Genomic DNA, 20,663 nt, shown 5'->3' on the forward strand with positions numbered 1-20,663 from the left:
TCCTAAACCAATGAGGAGGACAGCCCTCCAGCTGGCTGGTCGGCTTAGGGTCAATCATAGAGTCACATGACCATTTTGTAAAGTACCCAGTCTACTGTATGTCTGGTGCTGTCATATCCAGCTTTTCATTGGATCGTCAATTCAGTCTTTGTCCTGTATTTCACAGAGTGACAAGTAAACAAGTAAAATATGAGTTGTATTGCACAGTTACAAAGTAGGTAAATGAGTTGTGTACAGGCGATGAGACCAATGGTCATCACTCATCACTATCCTATCCAAGCTCATTAGCTCTACCACATAGCACTGAGTCAGCGCTATATATCTGGTTTGTTTTTAGCATTGACCGGTGCTGAGCTCTGACCCATCCTGAGCTACTCGTGAAGCGTATATTATTGGGGGGCCTTATGATCTTTTCACTAGTGAGATTGCACAGCAAATAGTCAGTGAGAATGATTAAGCTAATAGCTGTTAATTGACAACACTGATTAGGATACTGTAAATCAAGAGTGACAGATTGCTAGCCTGTTTTGGACACTCACAGGGAGTCATCCCTTCTATCCATTATGATATTGTTACTTCTATCTGCTCAAAGGTGTGGTGTTGAAATATACAGTATATGTCTGAGTTTTGTAAGGTTTTTGGTCTTCTGAATCATAAGGTTAGTCAAAGTTCTTGCCTCTTTCCAAGCAGTGAGAACCCTCCTCCACTTGCATGGCTCCCTCTCATACAATTTACTACAATGTGTCATGACATTAACTGTTTTGACTTAATATAGGAAGGTACAGTATTTCCCCTGTTTCCAGCTCTTCCCAGACTGTGGTAAGTGGTCCGTGTTCCATTCCCCTAGTCGTGCGAAGGAACTGTCACGTAGCATTTACACTGCATTCATCATAAAGTGGGCAGTGCTCCTGCATATCTTTTTTTCCTCTCATCCATTTCTAATGGAGAAAGACAATAAGACTGCAGGTTGAAATATGGCACTAAAGAGCTAGCTATTAATGTCAATAAACAATAGCATGATAATAAACTGTTGGCAAAAGGTTGTAATGTCCTTTTTGAGTTAAAAGACACCCATGTAATCTAAAGAGAGCCTTTGCAGACCTTGTTACCATGATTTTTTTAATGTATTTTTTATTATTCATTGTGCACAATATATTGCCGTAATACCCAATATGTTTTGGTCTGACAGCAGGAAAAGAGAAACTGGTACTCTGTCTTCCTTAAAGATGCAGTCCGGAATCTCAAGCACAACAAACGAATTGGATTTGTGACATATCATATGAATTGCAAAAATATATATTTTTTTGGTTCTGTTTTGCAGGACATAACATATCATACAAAATGGATGATGTAGTACACAATTGGATGAACTAGTACACAAAAAACGGGGACCCATTTTGGCTCCTGAGTACCACTTTCAAAACTACTGAAATTATACAAAAGTTCTGGAGTATCACTTTAAGAATTATATTTTATTAGGTCATTCTTGTTTTTGAAAAACACTGAAAAATAACAAGTTGCCGCAAATACATACTTGCTGCCTTGCAGCTACAATGCTAGCCAGAGATCTTAATTGTGTATTTACTTGTTAATGTTTTATAAAAAAAAAATATTTTATTTTCCTTCGTGAAACAGCGCAAAGCCCCCAGATGTCTGGATTTAAATATACAATTCTGGCTAGAAAATAAATATGAATCATTGGACATTTACTGAATTTAACACAAAAATAAAAGTCATTTTAAATCTCAAAGGTGAAGCCATTTACAATGTGCATGTCAACTCGACATCATGTCTAGGTAGGTATTGAATGGATGATGAGTCAGTCCCAGTAGTGCAACAAAATCTTAACAGTAGCTTCATGTGTGAAATATTGAAAGAAAACATCAAAGACTATTTTGTACTGTGGAGACTGAAGGTGACGTGTTTGTTTTGTTTTGTGTAGAGCAGAGCAACATGATTTTGTTCATAATTCATAAGAGCATGCATAGAAAGCAACTTAAACAGTTTTGAACACAGTTCCTTCTGGGATTACTTTACATGAGTGTGACCGTGTTTTAACCTCTATTTAGTAGTTTGAATGATATGACAATGAACTGTCAACTTACACAACATTCAGTAACTTGTGTGTCTTGCCAGGGTGGGACTGGAGGAGAATGTCATGTATTTTGTAGTAAGAACAATGAAACAGGCAATAGTGACCTTAGAGATCAATACAGTATCTTTCTCTACAATAGTGACTAGAGCTGATTGAGTTGTGCGCATAGATTTATAAGAATAGGATTAAATCAAAGATTTTAAAATCATGCAAAAAAATCATTTCTCGCAAAACTGGACACACTGGACACACACACACATACACTACATGACCAAAAGTATGTGGACACCTGCTCATCGAACATCTCATTCCAAAATCATGGACATTAATATGGAGTTGATGTTGCTGTGGGGACTTGATTCTATTCAGCCACAAGAGCATTAGTGAGGTCGGGCACTGATGTTGGGCGATTAGGCCTGGCTCGTAGTCTGCGTTCCAATTCATCCCAAAGGTGTTCGATGGGATTGAGGTCAGGGCTCTGTGCAGGCAAGTCAAGTTATTCCACACCGATCCCGACAAACCATTTCTGTATGGACCTCGCTTTGTGCATGGGGGCATTGTCATGCTGAAACAGGAAAGGGCCTTCCCCAAACTGTTGCCACAAAGTTGGAAGCACAGACTTGTTTAGAATGTCATTGTATAGGGCCTCCCGAGTGGCGAAGCAGTCTAAGGCGAATGTTTTGGAGGACGCATGACTCGACTTTCGCCTCCCGAGCCTGTTGGGGAGTTGCAGCGATGAGACAAGAAAGAAAATGGGGAGAAAAAGGGGGTAAAATACACAAAAAAAAGAATGTAATTGTATGCTGTAGCGTTAAGATTTCCCTTCACTGGAACTAAGGGGACTAGCCCTAGCCCGAACCATGAAAAACAGCACCAGACCATTATTCCTCCACCAAACTTTACAGTTGGCACTATGCATTGGGGCAGGTAGCGTTCTCCTGGCATCCGCCAAACCCAGATTAGTCCGTTAGACTGCCAGATGGTGAAGCGTGATTCATCACTCCAGAGAACGCGTTTCCTATGCTCCAGAGTCCAATGGCGGCGAGCTTTACGCCGACGCTTGGCATTGCGCATGGTGATCTTAGGCTTGTGTGCAGCTGCTCGGCCATGGAAACCCATTTCATGAAGCCGACAAACAGTTCTTGTGCTGACGTTGCTTCCAGAGGCAGTTTGGAACTCGGTAGTGAGTGTTGCAACCAAGGACAGATGATTTTTAGGCAATACTCACTTCAGCACTCTGTGGTCCTGTTCTGTGAGCTTGTGTGGCCTACCGTTTTGCGGCTGAGCCGTTGTGGCTCCTAGACGTTTCCACTTCACAATAACAGCACTTACAGTTGACCAGGGCAGCTCTAGCAGGGCAGACATTTGACGAACTGACTTGTTGGAAAGGTGGCATCCCATGACGGTGCCACATTGAAAGTCACTGAGCTCTTCAGTATGGCCATTCTACTGCCAATGTTTGTCTATGGAGATTGCATGGCTGTGTGCTCGATTTTATACACCTGTCAGCAACGGGTGTGGCTGAACTAGCCGAATCCACTAATTTGAAGGGATGTCCGTATACTTTTGTATATATAGTGTATTCAGACTAATGCGTACCATGTTCAAATGATCCTTCAATTGATTTACAAAACCTGACTAAAAAGAGCATGCATGACCCTCTTTGGGTAAACCTTCTAGACAGAAAATAATTTCTGGTCAAATATTTACATAATAGCAAATTCACTCCAGATACACTCACTGTAACACAATCCTGTATCACCCATTACGAATGTGTACATTTTATACAGTTTACCATCACAATTTTAAACAGCCTACCAGAGAAGTCAAGTGTAGACAACACAAAACACAAACAGAAATGTGACTAGAAATATTTGCATCACTAAATCAAAAGTGCTTAGGATAATAACTACAATTTCTTCCATTCATCAAAACAAAATCCATTCCTTTCTTTGATTGTCTCAACACTTAGTCTTTAAACCTGAGCCATATCCTGAATGTCTTCTGCCAATGTGTTATGCTGGTGAATGAGGAAGTATGGGATGGATGTACGTCTATTGCATATAAACATAGGGGTTGGCTTTGTGCTGCCCAGCGTTCATCACACAGTGGGGCATAACGTTCCTCTGAGAGTGCCCCATGGCATGACTCATGTCGTTGCTGCTGCCGTCCGACCACGGGGGTGAGTCCATGGGCTCCCGCTTTATGGCGTGGAGCAGTCCATGACCTTTGAACTCGTAGCTCAGCTTGTAGTCCTGCTGCATGTATCCCTTGTTGTGATCCACGGGGCCGCTTGCATACACGTCCATGCAGTTGATGCTCTGGCTGCTACATAGGGGGTCTGAGTGGGAGAGCCTCTGGGGACTGAACTGGGACTGGTCCTTGTTGATCACATTCTTCAAGGGCCTGCCGCCCCCTACATTATTATAGTTCTGGAAGTGGCCGTTGTTGTAGGGCGGACTGATGGGGCTGATACCTGCCTTGCCCCGCTGGCACGGCGAGTACTGCTCGTAGTAGTCCGCCTCCGACTTCATCTGAAGTCCATTGTTGTCGCCGTAGCCGTTGCCGTAGCGACGATCTACGGGCTCCCGGCACGTCCACGGACGGCCGTAGGCGTCGCAGCCGTTCTCCGAGTCAGAGTCCTGCTCCACCTTGATGGGCATCTCGGGCAGCAGGCGGCCATCGTAGCACTCGCCGTAGCCGTTCTCACTCTTCACCGCCTCTCCCAAGCAGTAGGGGTCCGAGCCGTCTGGGCTCTGGAGGCTCCCGTACATCTTGGGCACGTAAACCTCACCACCTCGCCCTCCTCCATGACACATGCTGGGGGACATGCGGTAGGGCTTGCCATAGTGGCCCGCCTTCCCGAGTCGATTCGAGAGGATGTAGCCGCCACTCTGCCCAGCCCGGACGGTCCCTGAGGCAGGCCGCATGGGCCACGGGGAGTCCGGGCCTGGACCTTTGTGGTGGGGGACGCCGCCCATAGAGGTCTTGCAGTAGTTGAGGGGCTCGTCCTGGCCGTAGTAGCCCCCCTCCGACTTGTACTTGAGGCGCTGCTGGGACCCCCCAGGGTTGGTGCAGTTGAGGAGCAGCGGGTCCCCGCCATCCACCATCGCCACACTGCCAGCGTGCCTCCTGAAGTGCTGCTCTCTCTCACTGCAACATGGAGGAAGAGGGAAGAGAGGTAGGAAGATTATGGTGATTTATTAGATCTGAAAACAAACCATTTTGGCAGCCCCAACTGTTTTGTGTCAGTATTGTAATGACATCTGATTACTTCAACAGATTATCCCTCCCGTTCATTACAGTATAAATTATTCTATTTATTTTTATGCAACATTTATTTCGACAGGGAGTCATGCATACCTATCAACACACATCAATATACACTATACACATCACTATACACATTAATATACACATCAATATGAGAGAGATGATCATATAGGGAACAAGACTATTTTTTGCTATGTCAACAAGAGAGGAATACAATTCTCCTGCTTTATCCTGTCTCATCAGAACAGTGTATGTGGATTATAATAATCATATATTTCTCATGTCCTTTCAGCTATCCATTTTGTCCGTTCAAATAATCAAGTCAACAACAACATTGACATCGAATTCTCAGAATGACAAAAACGAAGCCGTATTTATTTCTGAGAATGATTTAATCTTTCCCAGGATCTAAACACAGCCAGGCAGATTATATAACTTCCTGCCAAAGCTGGGGATCAGTTAGCCTAGAGAACTGTGTTATCTTCCTTCCCTTCCCTACAAATTGTATTTCAATGCCCTCAGTGATAAACAGATACATGTTTAGTTCTTAAGACCCCAACTGTGTTTCAATGACACATTCTGGGCTTAAGTCTGTGCACCGTGTCGAGGGTAGGCCTACAGAGACCAAAACCTATTGAATGTCTCTTTAGTGAACTCTGCTGGTAAGAGCATGACCCGTTCTGTCATTTATCAACATCACAAACAATATCACTCCTTCTCTGTCTCTCTCCCTCTACTCATCATTCAATTCTGTCATTTAGCTGGTTTTGGCAGAGGGTAAAAGAACCATGGACTGTGGAGACACTGAGGTCGTGGAGGAGACACTGAGGTTGTGGAGGAGACACTGATGTCATGGAGGAGACACTGAGGTCACTTCATAACAGCTTTAACTGGAATTAGTGGGAAGCTCTTTTGACGTATGATCGTCGATTCACCTCAGAAGCAAGGTATGCTTCAGGTTTATAAAGTGTGTAGACCTATGTCTTACATCGGGAGTCTGTCAAATCCCTAATGCTTATGTAATGTGTATTGGACTTATACTCTGAACAAGTGTTGTCATGAAACATCATGATCCTATGGTAGAACAATAGTAATGGATTAAATATACATGGAATAATATCAAAGTCTGGTGCAACGTATTTTCTTTTGGATATCTGTACTGCCTCATGAAAGAACAGTCCGTTAAACAGTCACCTGGAGCTAACCTTGCAGATAGCATTACTGGGTGATCTGAAAAGTCATAGTCAATCGATCAATAATATAATAATACTTTTAGCAAAAATGTATTCTGTAGAAACAATGAGAATAGAAAGGTTCAGAATTTTTGTAAAACATCACAGTACAGTTTAAATATATATGGCAAATAGAAATCCTATATGGATGGTGTTAAGAGATAGATGGGAGGTGTTGAATGGAGCTGAAGGATGGGACTAATAACAACTAACAACAAAATAATAACAAGATAACTAATAATGTAAGCATACTGTGTCCATAATAAGTATATAGGTTGTATGTTGGGAGCTTTTGGGAAAGAGCACAGTTAGAAAGATATGGCATATAGAAGCAAACCGGATGGACATCATAAAAATGATCGGAGAGGTTGAGAGTAGAAGAAGTTCAGGAGAAAAAAACTAACAAAATATAATTATTGTAAAATTGACTGTGTCCATAAAATGTAGATAGTAAGTATAAGCTGGAAGTAGAGGCCTAAGCATTGTTGTTCACTAGTTTACCCCAAGTAGGGAAAGGGTGGCGGGGTTGGAAAGTAATAAAGGGGAATATATATATAAAAAACATGGGGGATTGGAAGTGATGCAGACAATTACATTGATAGAAGTTACAATCTATCTGCAATATTAAGCTGATCTACCCCCAACATTTTTTTTTACAGTCACCTCAATGTAGCTTTGTATGACTTTTACAATGTTTGAATCATATGTTGTGCAGGTGCAAGTCTATGATCCATGTACGTATAACCTGAAGATATCTGTGATTGTTTTAGGGCTTCATCACTATCACCCTAAAGTTACAAAGGGTTGATTTATTATAGAAAAGTAAGCCATTTTGTGCTTCTCCTTCATATCAACTGTGGAACCACCTGAGTTGGAGTGTGAAAAGAGAATACTATTTTGGAGATATTACACATTACTCATAGCGAACACAAGAGGGAGTTGTAGGGCCCTAGTTGACTACTACTGAGTGTGCCCTCCAACTCAACTTTTACCCTCAAAGCCTGCTTTACTCCCTAATGATCCATGAAGCACAGGCCCGAGTCCAAAAACAGAAAATCCATTTGTTGTCCTAATTGAGTATTGTGAGCCGTCCAAAGCTCCTTTTAGTGTGTGTGCGTGCGTGTTTGTGTGGTGTCTGTGTTTGAGCTGGTGGAAAGAGAAAGAAGCCAGCTTCTGTGTGAAGCTATTGTTCTTGATGTAACAGGTTGTTTCTGATTGGTCTAGGCGAGCAGGGGGTGAACCCAATACCTGGCGGCATTTGCCCTTGGTGACCCAGATCTGTCCAGTTAATGCGCCGGGCCTAGCTTAGCCTGGCCCCTTGGCTGACCTTGCCCCTTTCTCACTCCAAACACTTGGACTGTGCCAACTCTGTCCCAAATCTAACTATTAGGACCACACTGAAGTTGCTGTTCAAATAAATAAAAGAATGGTCTGAGAATGGTTGGTCTGCAGATAAGGCAAAACTAGATTGACTGAGCCATGCTCCAAGGATTTCCATCCGCCTCAAAGTTAGTAGTAAACTTATAAGGCATGACATAGCCCCCATCTTCAATAAAAAATGGGAGTTTTAAATAATATCACTCTCAATTGAAGCCTATAAAGTGAGTACATTTAGAAGTATAGTCAGTGTAAGCCTATATGATGACGTCAGAGTCTAGCTGGGTCCTTCCATCCTTACCCATGATCTAGTGCAGTGATGATGCCCCCTCCGCTCTTCTGCTTGCCCCTCATCATCATGCCCTTCATCTTCATCTCTGTGATGGAGGGCAGCAGAAGAGGCACGGCCACACAGAACAGGGCCAGCTGGGGGGGTAGCAGGGCCCCCGAACCCGACTTCTTCTTCTGGCCCTGGAGGAACTTGAGCCGCCCCTGGAACTGCATGGTCTAACAGAGGGACACAAGGTTAGAGGTTACAACTTGGAGGTGGAGTGTTTAGCACCCAAAATAGGTACAGTGAGGGGAAAAAGTATTTGATCCCCTGCTGATTTTGTACGTTTGCCAGCTGACAAAGAAATGATCAGTCTATAATTTTAATGGTAGGTTTATTTGAACAGTGAGAGACAGAATAACAAAAACAAAATCCAGAAAAACGCATGTAATGAGGGAAATAAGTATTTGACCCCCTCTCAATCAGAAAGATTTCTGGCTCCCAGGTGTCTTTTATACAGGTAACGAGCTGAGATTAGGAGCACACTCTTAGAAGCAATCAATCAATCAGATTCCAAACTCTCCACCATGGCCAAGACCAAAGAGCTCTCCAAGGATGTCAGGGACAATATTGTAGACCTACACAAGGCTGGAATTGGGCTACAAGACCATCGCCAAGCAGCTTGGTGAGAAGGTGACAACAGTTGGTGTGATTATTCGCAAATGGAAGAAACACAAAAGAACTGTCAATCTCCCTCGGCCTGGGGCTCCATGCAAGATCTCACCTCATGGAGTTGCATTGCTCATGAGAACGGTGAGGAATCAGCCCAGAACTACACGGGAGGATCTTGTCAATGAGCTCAAGGCAGCTGGGACCATAGTCACCAAGAAAACAATTGGTAACACACTACGCCGTGAAGGACTGAAATCCTGCAGCGCCCGCAAGGTCCCCCTGCTCAAGAAAGCACATATACAGGCCCGTCTGAAGTTTGCCAATGAACATCTGAATGATTCAGAGGAGAACTGGGTGAAAGTGTTGTCGTCAGATGAGACCAAAATGGAGCTCTTTGGCATCAACTCAACTCGCCGTGTTTGGAGGAGGAGGAATGCTGCCTATGACCCCAAGAACACCATCCCCACCGTCAACCATGGAGGTGGAAACATTATGCTTTGGGGGTGTTTTTCTGCTAAGGGGACAGGACAACTTCACCGCATCAAAGGGACGATGGACGGGGCCATCTACCGTCAAATCTTGGGTGAGAACCTCCTTCCCTCAGCCAGGGCATTGTAAATGGATCGTGGATGGGTATTCCAGCATGACAATGACCCAAAACACACGGCCAAGGCAACAAAGGAGTGGCTCAAGAAGAAGCACATTAAGGTCCTGGAGTGGCCTAGCCAATCTGTGGACACACCCGTCGCTATGGGCGGGCCATAGGGGGCCGGGCCCGCCCCCAAAAATGCTTGTGCCCCCCCCACTTGAGGGAATTTATTATTAAATATACGTACTGTAGGCTAATAATAATTGTGCCCTGCCCTCCCATGCATTTCATATGCCCCCCTTAAGACTGAGGTCTGCCGACGGGTCTGTCTGTGGAGGGAGCTGAAGGTTCGAGTTGCCAAACGTCAGCCTCGAAACCTTAATGACTTGGAGAAGATCTGCAAAGAGGAGTGGGACAAAATCCCTCCTGAGATGTGTGCAAACCTGGTGGCCAACTACAAGAAATGTCTGACCTCTGTGATTGCCAACAAGGGTTTTGCCACCAAGTACTAAGTCATGTTTTGCAGAGGGGTCAAATACTTATTTCCCTCATTAAAATGCAAATCAATTCATAACATTTTTGACATGCGTTTTTCTGGATTTTTTTGTTGCTATTCTGTCTCTCACTGTTCAAATAAACCTACCATTAAAATTATAGACTGATAATTTCTTTGTCAGTGGGCAAACGTACAAAATCAGCAGGGGATCAAATGCTTTTTTCCCTCCTGTATAAAGAACATGTTCATGTCGAGAACTTTTGCCAGATGCTGTTTAGAACACTATAATTTGAAGCACTATTATGCTATTAATGAATTCTGGCTTACAACTTGTCTGATCTCAGCACTTTTGGTAATGCAAAAAATAGTTTATTCAGTCACAAAAGCCTAGAGAAATAACTGAACGACCAAAGCTGTCTTTGCCAGCCATCGAAATGGACCCGTTGACAGGAGGATCTCTGTTGACCTTCCCTACAGTGTTCAAACCAAGGCCAACTTCAAGCCCCATCCATTTCCATTGACGGATCCAAACCTCCAAACCACTCTGGTCAGAACTATGGAAGGTGGACCAATGGCTGTAAATAGTAAATAAATCTGTGTCCAAGCACCAAATCTCCTGGCCTGCTATGCCTGGGATATGGGGACATTCTATTTATACCTACACTCAAGTTACAATTTCAGCAAACATGACACCAAATGGGAGATTTTCCTTTGGTAAGTATATCCCAGTCAGTTCTCATTAGAGGCATCATGGCTGGGTGGGGTCTTTGGATGGGTTAGTCCACTCACCAGAAAGCCAGAGGTGCTGTCCAGCAGGCAGCGTACGCGAGAGATGAAACAGCGGTTGAGGAAGGAGGAGAACTCAGGAGCAACTCCCCCCGCCTCCTGAGAATGGAACAGGCTGCTCACCACAAAGTCCTCTCCTATAAAAATAAATTAACTAATATTCACTATATTGCAGATTTCCAGTATCTTACTGTAGACAAGCCTTAAAATACTTACAGTGTAGGTAAACAATTGTAGAGTCGATTATGTTAGAGATAGGCCTTCATATTTCTCACACACCTCATCCCTGTGGTTATGAAGGCCTATCTCTAACATAATCGACTTACAATTGTTTACCTACACTGAAGTATTCATAACAAGCATAGTCTGGTGGGGACTTTCCGCTCATACATTGACCATTAATCACAGTCTGGTTAGTGGTTGTGAATAGAGTTAACAGCATTTGATTACAGTGCTCCTTATTCAAAACAAACAGTCTAGTCTTACTGTTTGCTGAATCAGTGCTCCTCATTTCTGCTCGCTCACTCCCGCTGTTTCTAGGCAGAGGGCCTCCCTCCACTAAAACCCCCCTGACCCTCCCTACCTTTACTGTTGCGGGTAATTATATACACACCAGTTTCTGCGGCTGAATGGTGGTCCTGGGACGAGCCGTGCTGGCTGGGGTTCATGGCCCAGTGGAGCTGTTTTCTGAACTCCTGCCGGTCATCCACGTGGATATAATCAAAGACGTTCTGGTGCATCACGTCCGTCTGCATGGAGGGAGAGACCGAGACTATAACACATCAAGACCCCAGAACCATTAACCATTACCCCCACCCATAACCCATAACCCAGAGCCCATTACCAGGCCCCCCTCCGCTTGAAGTATTGATGGGATCCAGGATCTGGTTTATTGTGTTGGCAAACAGTGGCGCTCTCGCCACGTGACCTCTGCTGTGGTTCACTGGGTTGGCCTGACGGCCTCACACGCAGAGGGCTCTGGGGGTGACACCATAGTTCTGTAATGGGTCTGGCTAACGGGCTGCTAATCGGTCTGTCTGTCGCTCAGATTGGGATTGGTGTGATTTTGTATGAGTTTCGAAGCTGGATCGAATCTTGTTTAGGACATTTTGTGGTTGGAATAACTTATAAATAACTTGAAATCTAAATAAATATACAACACTTTGTTTAAAGAATGTGACTGTTTGAATGACTCAGTGAATGACTTTACACAATTTCAGTTAAATCGTGTATTCAGAGCAATATCCACAGCAGCTCTGAAAAAGTGGCATATTTACTGGAAGATTGTCTGAGATCAGCTGGTTGTTGTTGCCAATATATTACACTTTTTTTGTGTGCTGCTGCAATTCCTCAAGGAATGCTTCTACTAAACTACACTACAGGCAGCATTTACAGTGGCTCTCCAATGTCACTGAGCCACGGGGCCAGTGAGGGCAAGTCTTGTTTGTCAAACATTGCGTGACACCAGCTCCTGAAGAGCAGCCCAGCCCAGCCCTGCTGAAAACCCCCCTTACAACCCAACCCAGCCCACATTTGTAATGCCTCTTTCTTTCCAGCAATAGCTGTGTCTTTCTTTCCAGCAATAGCTGTGCTTTCTGTCAGGGAAATGACAGATCCCCACTGAAATATTCAACCTTCCCCCCATAATTTCCACATTGGAGACACGCAAGGTTTTTTGAACATTTGCCTTGCAAAACAATTCCTCCAACCGAAGCACATGGCAAGCGCCACCACAGTTCCCACCGGCAGACAGATCGGGTGTCTATTGTGTGAGATTCTCTTGTAAAATAAGAATAAGTGATATTTTCTCTGGCCCTCGCGTCTTGATCTTCAAAAGCATAATTACAACGGAACAAATAGGATCAAAGCGACAATGCTGTTTCTGCACCATTTCAGTGCTTTCTTGTGGTGTCGTCCTAAAAACAGCCCTATATATGTCTTCAGTGTTGCCTATTAGTGTGTCTGTCTTCTTTATGGCTTCTTAATTATGGATGTCTGGAATGTTTTGTCAAGGTTTAAGTGGTATTATCAGACTCTTTCTCACAATCACACCCAACTGCATGATGTATACATAATGCCACAACTTGACAGTTATAAGCCGTAAATTAAATAGTAAACTATATTGTGCACACTCTATATACAAAAGTATGTGGACACCCCTTCAAATTAGTGGATTCGGCTATTTCAGCCACACCCGTTGCTGACAGGTGTATAAAATCAAGCACACCGCCATGCAATCTTCATAGACAAACATTGGCAGTAGAATGGCCTTACTGAAGAACTCAATGACTTTCCACGTGGCACCATCATACGATGCCACCTTTCCAACAAGTCAGTTCGTGAAATTTCTGCCCTGCTACAGCTGCCCCTGTCAACTGTAAGTGCTGTTATTGTGAAGTGGAAATGTCTAGGAGCAACAACGGCTCAGCCGCGAAATGGTAGGCCACACAAGCTCACAGAACGAGACGTGCTGAAGCGCGTAACGTGTAAAAATCGTCTGTCCTTGGTTGCAACACTCACTACCGAGTTCCAAACTGCCTCTGCGAGCAACGTCAGCACAAGAACTGTTCGTCGGGAGCTTCATGAAATGGGTTTCCATGGCCGAGCAGCCGCACACAATCCTAAAATCACCATGCGCAAGCGTCGGCTGGAGTGGTGTAAAGCTCGCCACCATTGGGCTCTGGAGCAGTGGAAACACGTTCTCTGGAGTGATGAATCACGCTTCACCATCTGGCAGTCCGACGGACGAATCTGGGTTTGGCAGATGCCAGGAGAACACTACCTGCCCGAATGCCTAGTGCCAACTGTAAAGTTTGGTGGAGGAGGAATAATGGTCTGGGGCTGTTTTTCATGGTTTGGGCTAGGCCCCTTAGTTCCAGTGAAGGGAAGTCTTAACGCTACAGCATACAATGACATTCTAAACGATTCTGTGCTTCCAACTTTGTGGCAACAGTTTGGGGAAGGCCTTTTCCTGTTTCAGCATGACAATGCCCCCATGCACAAAGCGAGGTCCATACAGAAATGGTTTGTCGAGATCGGTGTAGAATAACTTGACTGGCCTGCACAGAGCCCTGACCTCAACCCCATCGAACACCTTTGGGATGAATTGGAACGCAGACTGCGAGCCAGGCCTAATCGCCGACCTCACTAATGTGTCCGACCTCACTAATGCTCTTGTGGCTGAATGGAAGCATGTCCCCACAGCAATGTTCCAACATCTAGTGGAAAGCCTTCCCAGAAGAGTTGAGACTGTTATAGCAACAAAGGGGGGGCATTTTGGTCATGTAGTGTATATATAAACTCATATTATGAGTTGAAGTTTGTTTTGTATTAGAAAATTGAACAGACTTACACGCTTAAAAAATGATTAATTGTATGTTTTTTTAAAGGTGAACAACGATTTATACTGAGTGATCTATAGTCACAAGTGTGTGTGAGTGAGTGTGTCAGTGGGGGTTAGGACAACTTATGGGCTACTGTGAAATGTAACAATTCTGTGTCAGACCATGCAACATCCTTCTGTAGGTGATTCTAAATGGCAGGACTAAACACTGTCACAGAAACCTCCTTTTTCACACCCCTTGTGAAATATAATTTGTGAAATATAATTTTAATCTCCCCAATCCTCTACAGAATTGAGGGCCGATGACACAAAGCCACTTGAACTGGACACAGTTGAATTTGGCTGTAAACGCGGCTGTGTCATGAACGAGCACTCACAGCTCTGGAGTGACATACGGCTAAAGTCTCTGGCACGCAGCAAGGCACCACTTTCAGACCACTTCAGTTTTCATTTCATTTTAATGATGCTGTTATTGCACCCAACTCCTTGTAAGGCAAGTGCAGGCACTCTTGCAGAATAATCTCCCGCGCTCAAACGGCTGCCTTGTCTGGGGAGCTGGTGGCGCTGCTAATAGTGTTAAAGCACTTTATTCATGACTGTGAGGGGAAATGATTTAAGTAGGGGAGGACAGGCATGCCCAGTTGATAACATCAATAATTAACGTCATGGAGGAAGTCGGAGAAGCCGGAGTTCGCCTCGTCTTACGCCTGCCTGGCCCGGTCACTACCTCCTGACCCCCTCAGAACCTTTCTCTCTCTCTCTCTGAACAGCTGCTGAGCTGACCTCCCCATCACCTTTTCCCTCTGGTGAAGGGTTCAGGGAGTTCTTTACACCCCACCAAATAATCTGACAGACCCGCATAGAGAGGGATGGAGAGATGGAGCAAAGTGAAGGGGAGAGAGGCTAAGAGAGGTCAGGGGATGGAAAGCCAAGAGACAGTGGCAGGGTAACTAGGCCTAGCCTTTGACTGACACCTCAACATTGTGAACTGGTGTGACTGTATCTTCTTTTGTGTGTCTGCTGCTGTGGCCGGCTCCCATTGGGACAGCAGTTTCTACCAGGCTGACACTGAGTGCAGTGGGCCATGGCCCCTGTCTCAACCCTCTTGGGGCTCTCTCAATGTGCAGAGTACATATACAGTCCCTCTACTCTAGTTAGCCTGGCTGTCGCCCTTAATCGCTGCTTCACGACTGTGGTAAATGTCAGCAGAAATACCTTTAACTGAACGTATGTTATCTGTTACCAGTATGCCCTGGAAGACCATATAAAATACATAAAATTAATAAAATATCTTAATAATGAGACATACCTGATGGAAGCCCAAGTAGTCAACGATGGTGGAGGAGGCATAGAAGACCATTCCATCACTGCTCACCACCAGCGCAAAGCCAGTCAGGGACTAGAGGGGACAAAAGAGAGACACACGTTAGTTTGCATGAATCATAATAGCGGCACTTGGCTTTGGAGCTTGGCTCATCTTGTTTGGGTTATTAGCAATTTAATATCACAGATATGAGGGTGAGTTTTTACATTTCCTGACAGTGTTTGTCTTCCAAAAGCCCTTCCAAGGAACACCCAAAAGATGACAACACCGAGCAAAGCCATCACAGAGGTTTTCAATCGACTGCCCTCATATTGAAAGTATTCATTAATGGGATTCATACAGCTCATTCACAACAGGCTGTCCACAACTGAGGGGGAAGGAGGGAGTGCAGGAAGGAAGGAGGGAAGGAAGTAAGGGGGAGGGAGGCAGGGAAGGAGGGAGGGCGGGAAGGAAGGAAGGGGGAGGGAGGGAGGGAGGGAGGGAGGGAGGGAGGGAGGGAGGAGGGAGGGAGGGAGGGAGGGAGGGAGGGAGGGAGGGAGGGAGGGAGGGAGGGAGGGAGGAGGGAGGGAGGGAGGGAGGGAGGGAGGGAAGGATGGAAGGAAGGAAGTAAGGAAGTAAGGAAGGAAGGAAGGAAGGAAGGAAGGAAGGAAGGAAGGAAGGAAGGAAGGAAGGAAGGAAGGAAGGAAGGAAGGATGGAGGGAAGGAAGGAAGGAAGGAAGGAAGGAAGGAAGGAAGGAAGGAAGGAAGGAAGGAAGGAAGGAAGGAAGGAAGGAAGGAAGGAAGGAAGGAAGGGGGAGGGAGGCAGGGAAGGAGGGAGTGCGGGAAGGAAGGAAGGAAGTGTGAGGGAGGGAGGGAGGGAGGGAGGGAGGGAAGGAAAGAAGGAAGGAAGGAAGGAAGGAAGGAAGGAAGGAAGGAAGGAAGGAAGGAAGGAAGGAAGGAAGGAAGGAAGGAAGGAAGGAAGGAAGGAAGGTAGGAGGGAAGGAAGGAAGGAGGGAGGGAAGGAGGGAAGGAAGGGAGGGGGAGGGAGGCAGGGAAGGAGGGAGGGCGGAAGGAAGGAAGGAAGGAGGAAGGAAGGGGTGGAGGGAGGGAGGGAGGGAGGGAGGAGGGAGGGAAGGAGGAAGGAAGGAAGGAAGGAAGGAGGAGGAAGGAAGGAAGGAAGGAAGGAAGGAAGAAGGAAGGAAGGAAGGAAGGAAGGAAGGAAGGAAGGAAGGAAGGAAGGAAGGAAGGAAGGAAGGAAGGAAGGAAGGAAGAAGGAAGGAAGGAGGGAGGGAGGGAGGGGAGGGAGGGAGGGAGGGAGGGAGGGAGGGCGGGAGGGAAGGAAGGAAGGAAGGAAGGAAGGAAGGAAGGAAGGAAGGAAGGAAGGAAGGAGGAGGGAGGAGGAGGGAGGAGGGAGGGAGGGAAGGAAGGAGGGAAGGAGGGCGGTGGAAGCAGAGGAGTCGGTTCCCCAAACTGTAATTTATGAACTTCCCAGTGTTTGTACTGGGTCAAGACCCCGGCGATCGCGTGACTGGCGCTGTGCTCCTGCCAGACCTGTCACCTCCAGTTTACTGTGAGCAACACCAGGTCAGCCCAGGCTGCTACACTGCTCCAGTCCTGGCTAGCACAGGCTAGCACTGGGACTACTACTGCTGCTGTTTGGCTATGTATTGATCTATGTTCAATGATGCTGTGTGTTTGGGGTGTGTGTACAGTCCATGATGGATAAGGGGTGGTCTGATCTGGTCTGGTGTGGTAGCTGTCTGTGGGCTAAGGTTTATGTTTGCCCTCTGTGGCTGCCCAGCTCTTACAGAGTGTGGCACAACACAACATACACAGCCACTGGCCTTCTGTTTCTTCAACCTCAAACTAACAACACGCCTCATACTTCAACAGGCTTCTGTTCTTTGTCAACTTCTTTCCCCCCATTATTTTGCTCATGTCCTAATTCCCTAGTACTCCCTCATTTTGAGTGACAGGCATATTTCACAGATTTATTGAAAAACAAATTCCATGGCTGTGTGTCTGGTGGTGTAACCTCAAAATGACCGTCACATTATCTTAGCGAATGTGTTGTGATGCCTTGCATGATGCATGAGGACTACGGATCAATTAGCTCATTTAGAGGGGGAATGTCAGGAAGACGACAAAGAACAATAAAGAGAATGTCTACTAGACAATGCAATAAACAGCAGCAATAATGTAGCTTCTACCATGAACTACTAACTAACACCTTTTGACACCTGTGTCAATATAAACCTTTTCTAATTTGACGGTACAACAATTTGACAGTGTGTTTGATTTTGTGTGTAGATAAATACACTACCGGTCAAAAGTTTTAGAACACCTACTCATTCAAGGGTTTTTCTTTATTTTTACTATTTTCTACATTGTAGAATAATAGTGAAGACATCAAAACTATGAAATAACACATATGGAATCATGTAGTAACCAAAAAAGTGTGAAACAAATCAAAATATTTGAGATTCTTCAAATAGCCACCCTTTGCCTTGATGACAGCTTTGCACACTCTTGGCATTATCTCAACCAGCTTCATGAGGTAATCACCTCGTGCCTTCTTAAAAGTTAATTTGTGGACTTTCTTTCCTTCTTAATGCGTTTGAGCCAATCAGTTGTGTTGTGACAAGGTAGGGGGGGTATACAGAAGATAGCCCTATCTGGTAAAAGACCAAGTCCATATTATGGCAAGAACAACTCAAATAAGCAAAGAGAAACGATTGTCCATCATTACTTTAAGACATGAAGGTCAATACGGAAAATGTCAAGAACTTTGAAAGTTTCTTCAAGTGCAGTCGCAAAAACCATCAAGAGCTATGATGAAACTGGCTCTCATGAGGATCGCCACAGGAATGAAAAACCCAGAGTTACCTCTGCTGCAGAAGATGAATTCATTAGAGTTACCAGCCTCAGAAATTGCAGCCCAAATAAATGCTTCATAGAGTTCAAGTAACAGACACATCTCAACATCAACTGTTCAGAGGAGACTGTTTGAATCAGGCCTTCATGGTCAATTGCTTCAAAGAAACCATTACGAAAGGACACCAAGAAGAAGAAGATACTTGCTTGGGCCAAGAAACACGAGCAACGGTGGAAATTTGTCCTTTGGTCTCGAGTCCAAATTGGAGATGTTTGGTTCCAACCGGCGTGTCTTTGTGAGACGCGGTGTGGGTGAACGGATGATCTCCGTATGTGTATTTCCCACCGTAAAGCATGGAGGAGGAGATGTTATGGTGTGGGGGGGGGGGCTTTGCTGGTGACACTGTCTGTGATTTATTTACAATTCGAGGCACACTTAACCAGCATGGCTACCACAGCATTCTGCAGCGATACACCATCCCATCTGGTTTGGGCTTAGTGGGACTATCATTTGTTTTTCAACAGGACAATGACCCAACACACCTCCAGGCTGTGTAAGGGCTATTTTACCAAGAAGGAGAGTGATGGAGTGCTGCATCAGATGACCTGGCCTCCACAATATCCCGACCTCAACCAAATTGAGATGGTTTGGGATGAGTCGGTCCGCAGAGTGAAGGAAAAGCAGCCAACAAGTGCTCAGCATATGTGGGAACTCCTTCAAGACCGTTGGAAAAGCATTCCAGGTGAAACTGGTTGAGAGAATGCCAAGAGTGTGCAAAGCTGTCATCAAGGCAAAGGGTGGCTATTTGAAGAATCTCAAACATAAAATATATATTTTTTGGTTACTACATGATTCCATATGTGTTATTTCATAGTTTTGATGTCTTCACTATTATTCTACAATGTAGAAAATAGTAAAAACAAAGAAAAACCCTTGAATGAGTAGGTGTTCTAAAACCTTTGACCGGTAGTGTATGTTGACCACAAAAACCATTGCAATTACTTAAAGGGATACTTCCGGATTTTCGCAATCTACTTCCCCAGAGTCAGATGAACTCGTGGATACCATTTTTATGTCTCAGTGTGCAGTTTAAAGGAAGTTGCTAACCAGCGTTAGTGCAATTGCTAACTAGCGTTATCACAATGACTGGAAGTCTATTGTAACTGCTAATATGCTAGTAGATACCACATACTTCCAGTTATTGAGCTAATGCTAGTTAGCAGTGGCTCACGAAACTACCTCTAACTTCCTTCATACTGGATGCAGAGACATAAAAATGGTATCTATTAGTTCATCTGACTCTGGGGAATTAGATAAAGGGCTTGATTGCCAAAATCAGGAAGTATCCCTTTAAATATGACCAATAAAGTTTACTCAATTCAATTCACTACTGATCCTCCACACCCCAGGTTGAAAACAATAACAAAACCATGTTCATAGATTACAGGGAGACACTAAGAAAATCCACCCTGGTAATTGTCAACGGATGTATGACATCTCTCTTTATCACTACTGAGTCTCCCCAGATCCTTACAGGGTGAGCTCACTTCACTGGCATGCCATTTAATCCCCTGTTTATTGTGCACGCTCACTGCTAATGTACTAATGTATACAGGTACTGCTCTGAGACGTGTGTGTGTGTGTGTGTGCTTATATGTTTGCGGGCAATGGATCTCTAAGTGTGTGTGCATGAGTGCGCTGATGTGTGTGTGTGTGTGTGTGTGTGTGTGTGTGTGTGTGTGTGTGTAGAAAGATAGAGTCTCCCCTCCCCCTCTGTGTGTAGCGTTGTGGATGAAGACAGTGTTTGACATGTTTAAACTGCACACGCCTGGAACTGTCAGGGGGGCTGCTGATACACACACACACTCCTGCAACAGTCAGTGGGGTTGCTGACCTAGTAAATGCACTCCCCTTCCCCCAGCGACCAGCCATGGTGCAACCAAGCACTGCTCAGCGAAAACAGCAGGCCAGTGCGTGATAAGCTACTCTTGCATTCTGGCACGAATATCTATTATTGTTCTTTAACGCAGGTGTATGGGGGGGGGGGTAATAATGATAGTGGATATAGGAAACAGTGTATGTATTAGTAAATGTTTATTACTACTCACAATGAAGATGTAGATTTAGTATCACTTTCTTTGATGCCTAATGTGGTTTCACCAGTGCTTAATAGGACTTGCTATAAGCATTCATTGCACTATAACAGTCCAATACATAAATGCCGATAATGAATTCATAATACATTACACACCCAGATGGTTCATAGACAGAGCTGTCACTGTGTTCATGATGCTGCAGCACTCCAGCCAACCCCTCAGATATGATATGTTCTCTCTAAGCCAGATGTCACT

At 44.9% G+C, this 20,663-nt stretch overlaps 1 protein-coding gene across 1 annotated transcript in view; it reads right to left on the reverse strand.

Moving 5' to 3' along the window:
- Positions 1–1,453: 1,453 nt before the first annotated feature.
- Positions 1,454–20,663, reverse strand: part of LOC311147492 (uncharacterized protein) — a 74,846-nt gene continuing 55,636 nt past the window's right edge. The window contains exons 5-9 of the mRNA XM_084184231.1: positions 15,444–15,533; positions 11,405–11,540; positions 10,795–10,928; positions 8,279–8,484; positions 1,454–5,248 (exon numbers count right to left, since the gene is read on the reverse strand). Of these exons, the coding sequence (XP_084040357.1) occupies positions 4,150–5,248; positions 8,279–8,484; positions 10,795–10,928; positions 11,405–11,540; positions 15,444–15,533 (1,665 nt within the window). The 3' untranslated portion in view covers positions 1,454–4,149. The remainder of the gene's footprint in view (positions 5,249–8,278; positions 8,485–10,794; positions 10,929–11,404; positions 11,541–15,443; positions 15,534–20,663) is intronic.

Source organism: Coregonus lavaretus (genome assembly GCF_964263955.1).
Source record: "Coregonus lavaretus genome assembly, chromosome: 2".
Lineage (NCBI taxonomy): Eukaryota > Metazoa > Chordata > Actinopteri > Salmoniformes > Salmonidae > Coregonus > Coregonus lavaretus.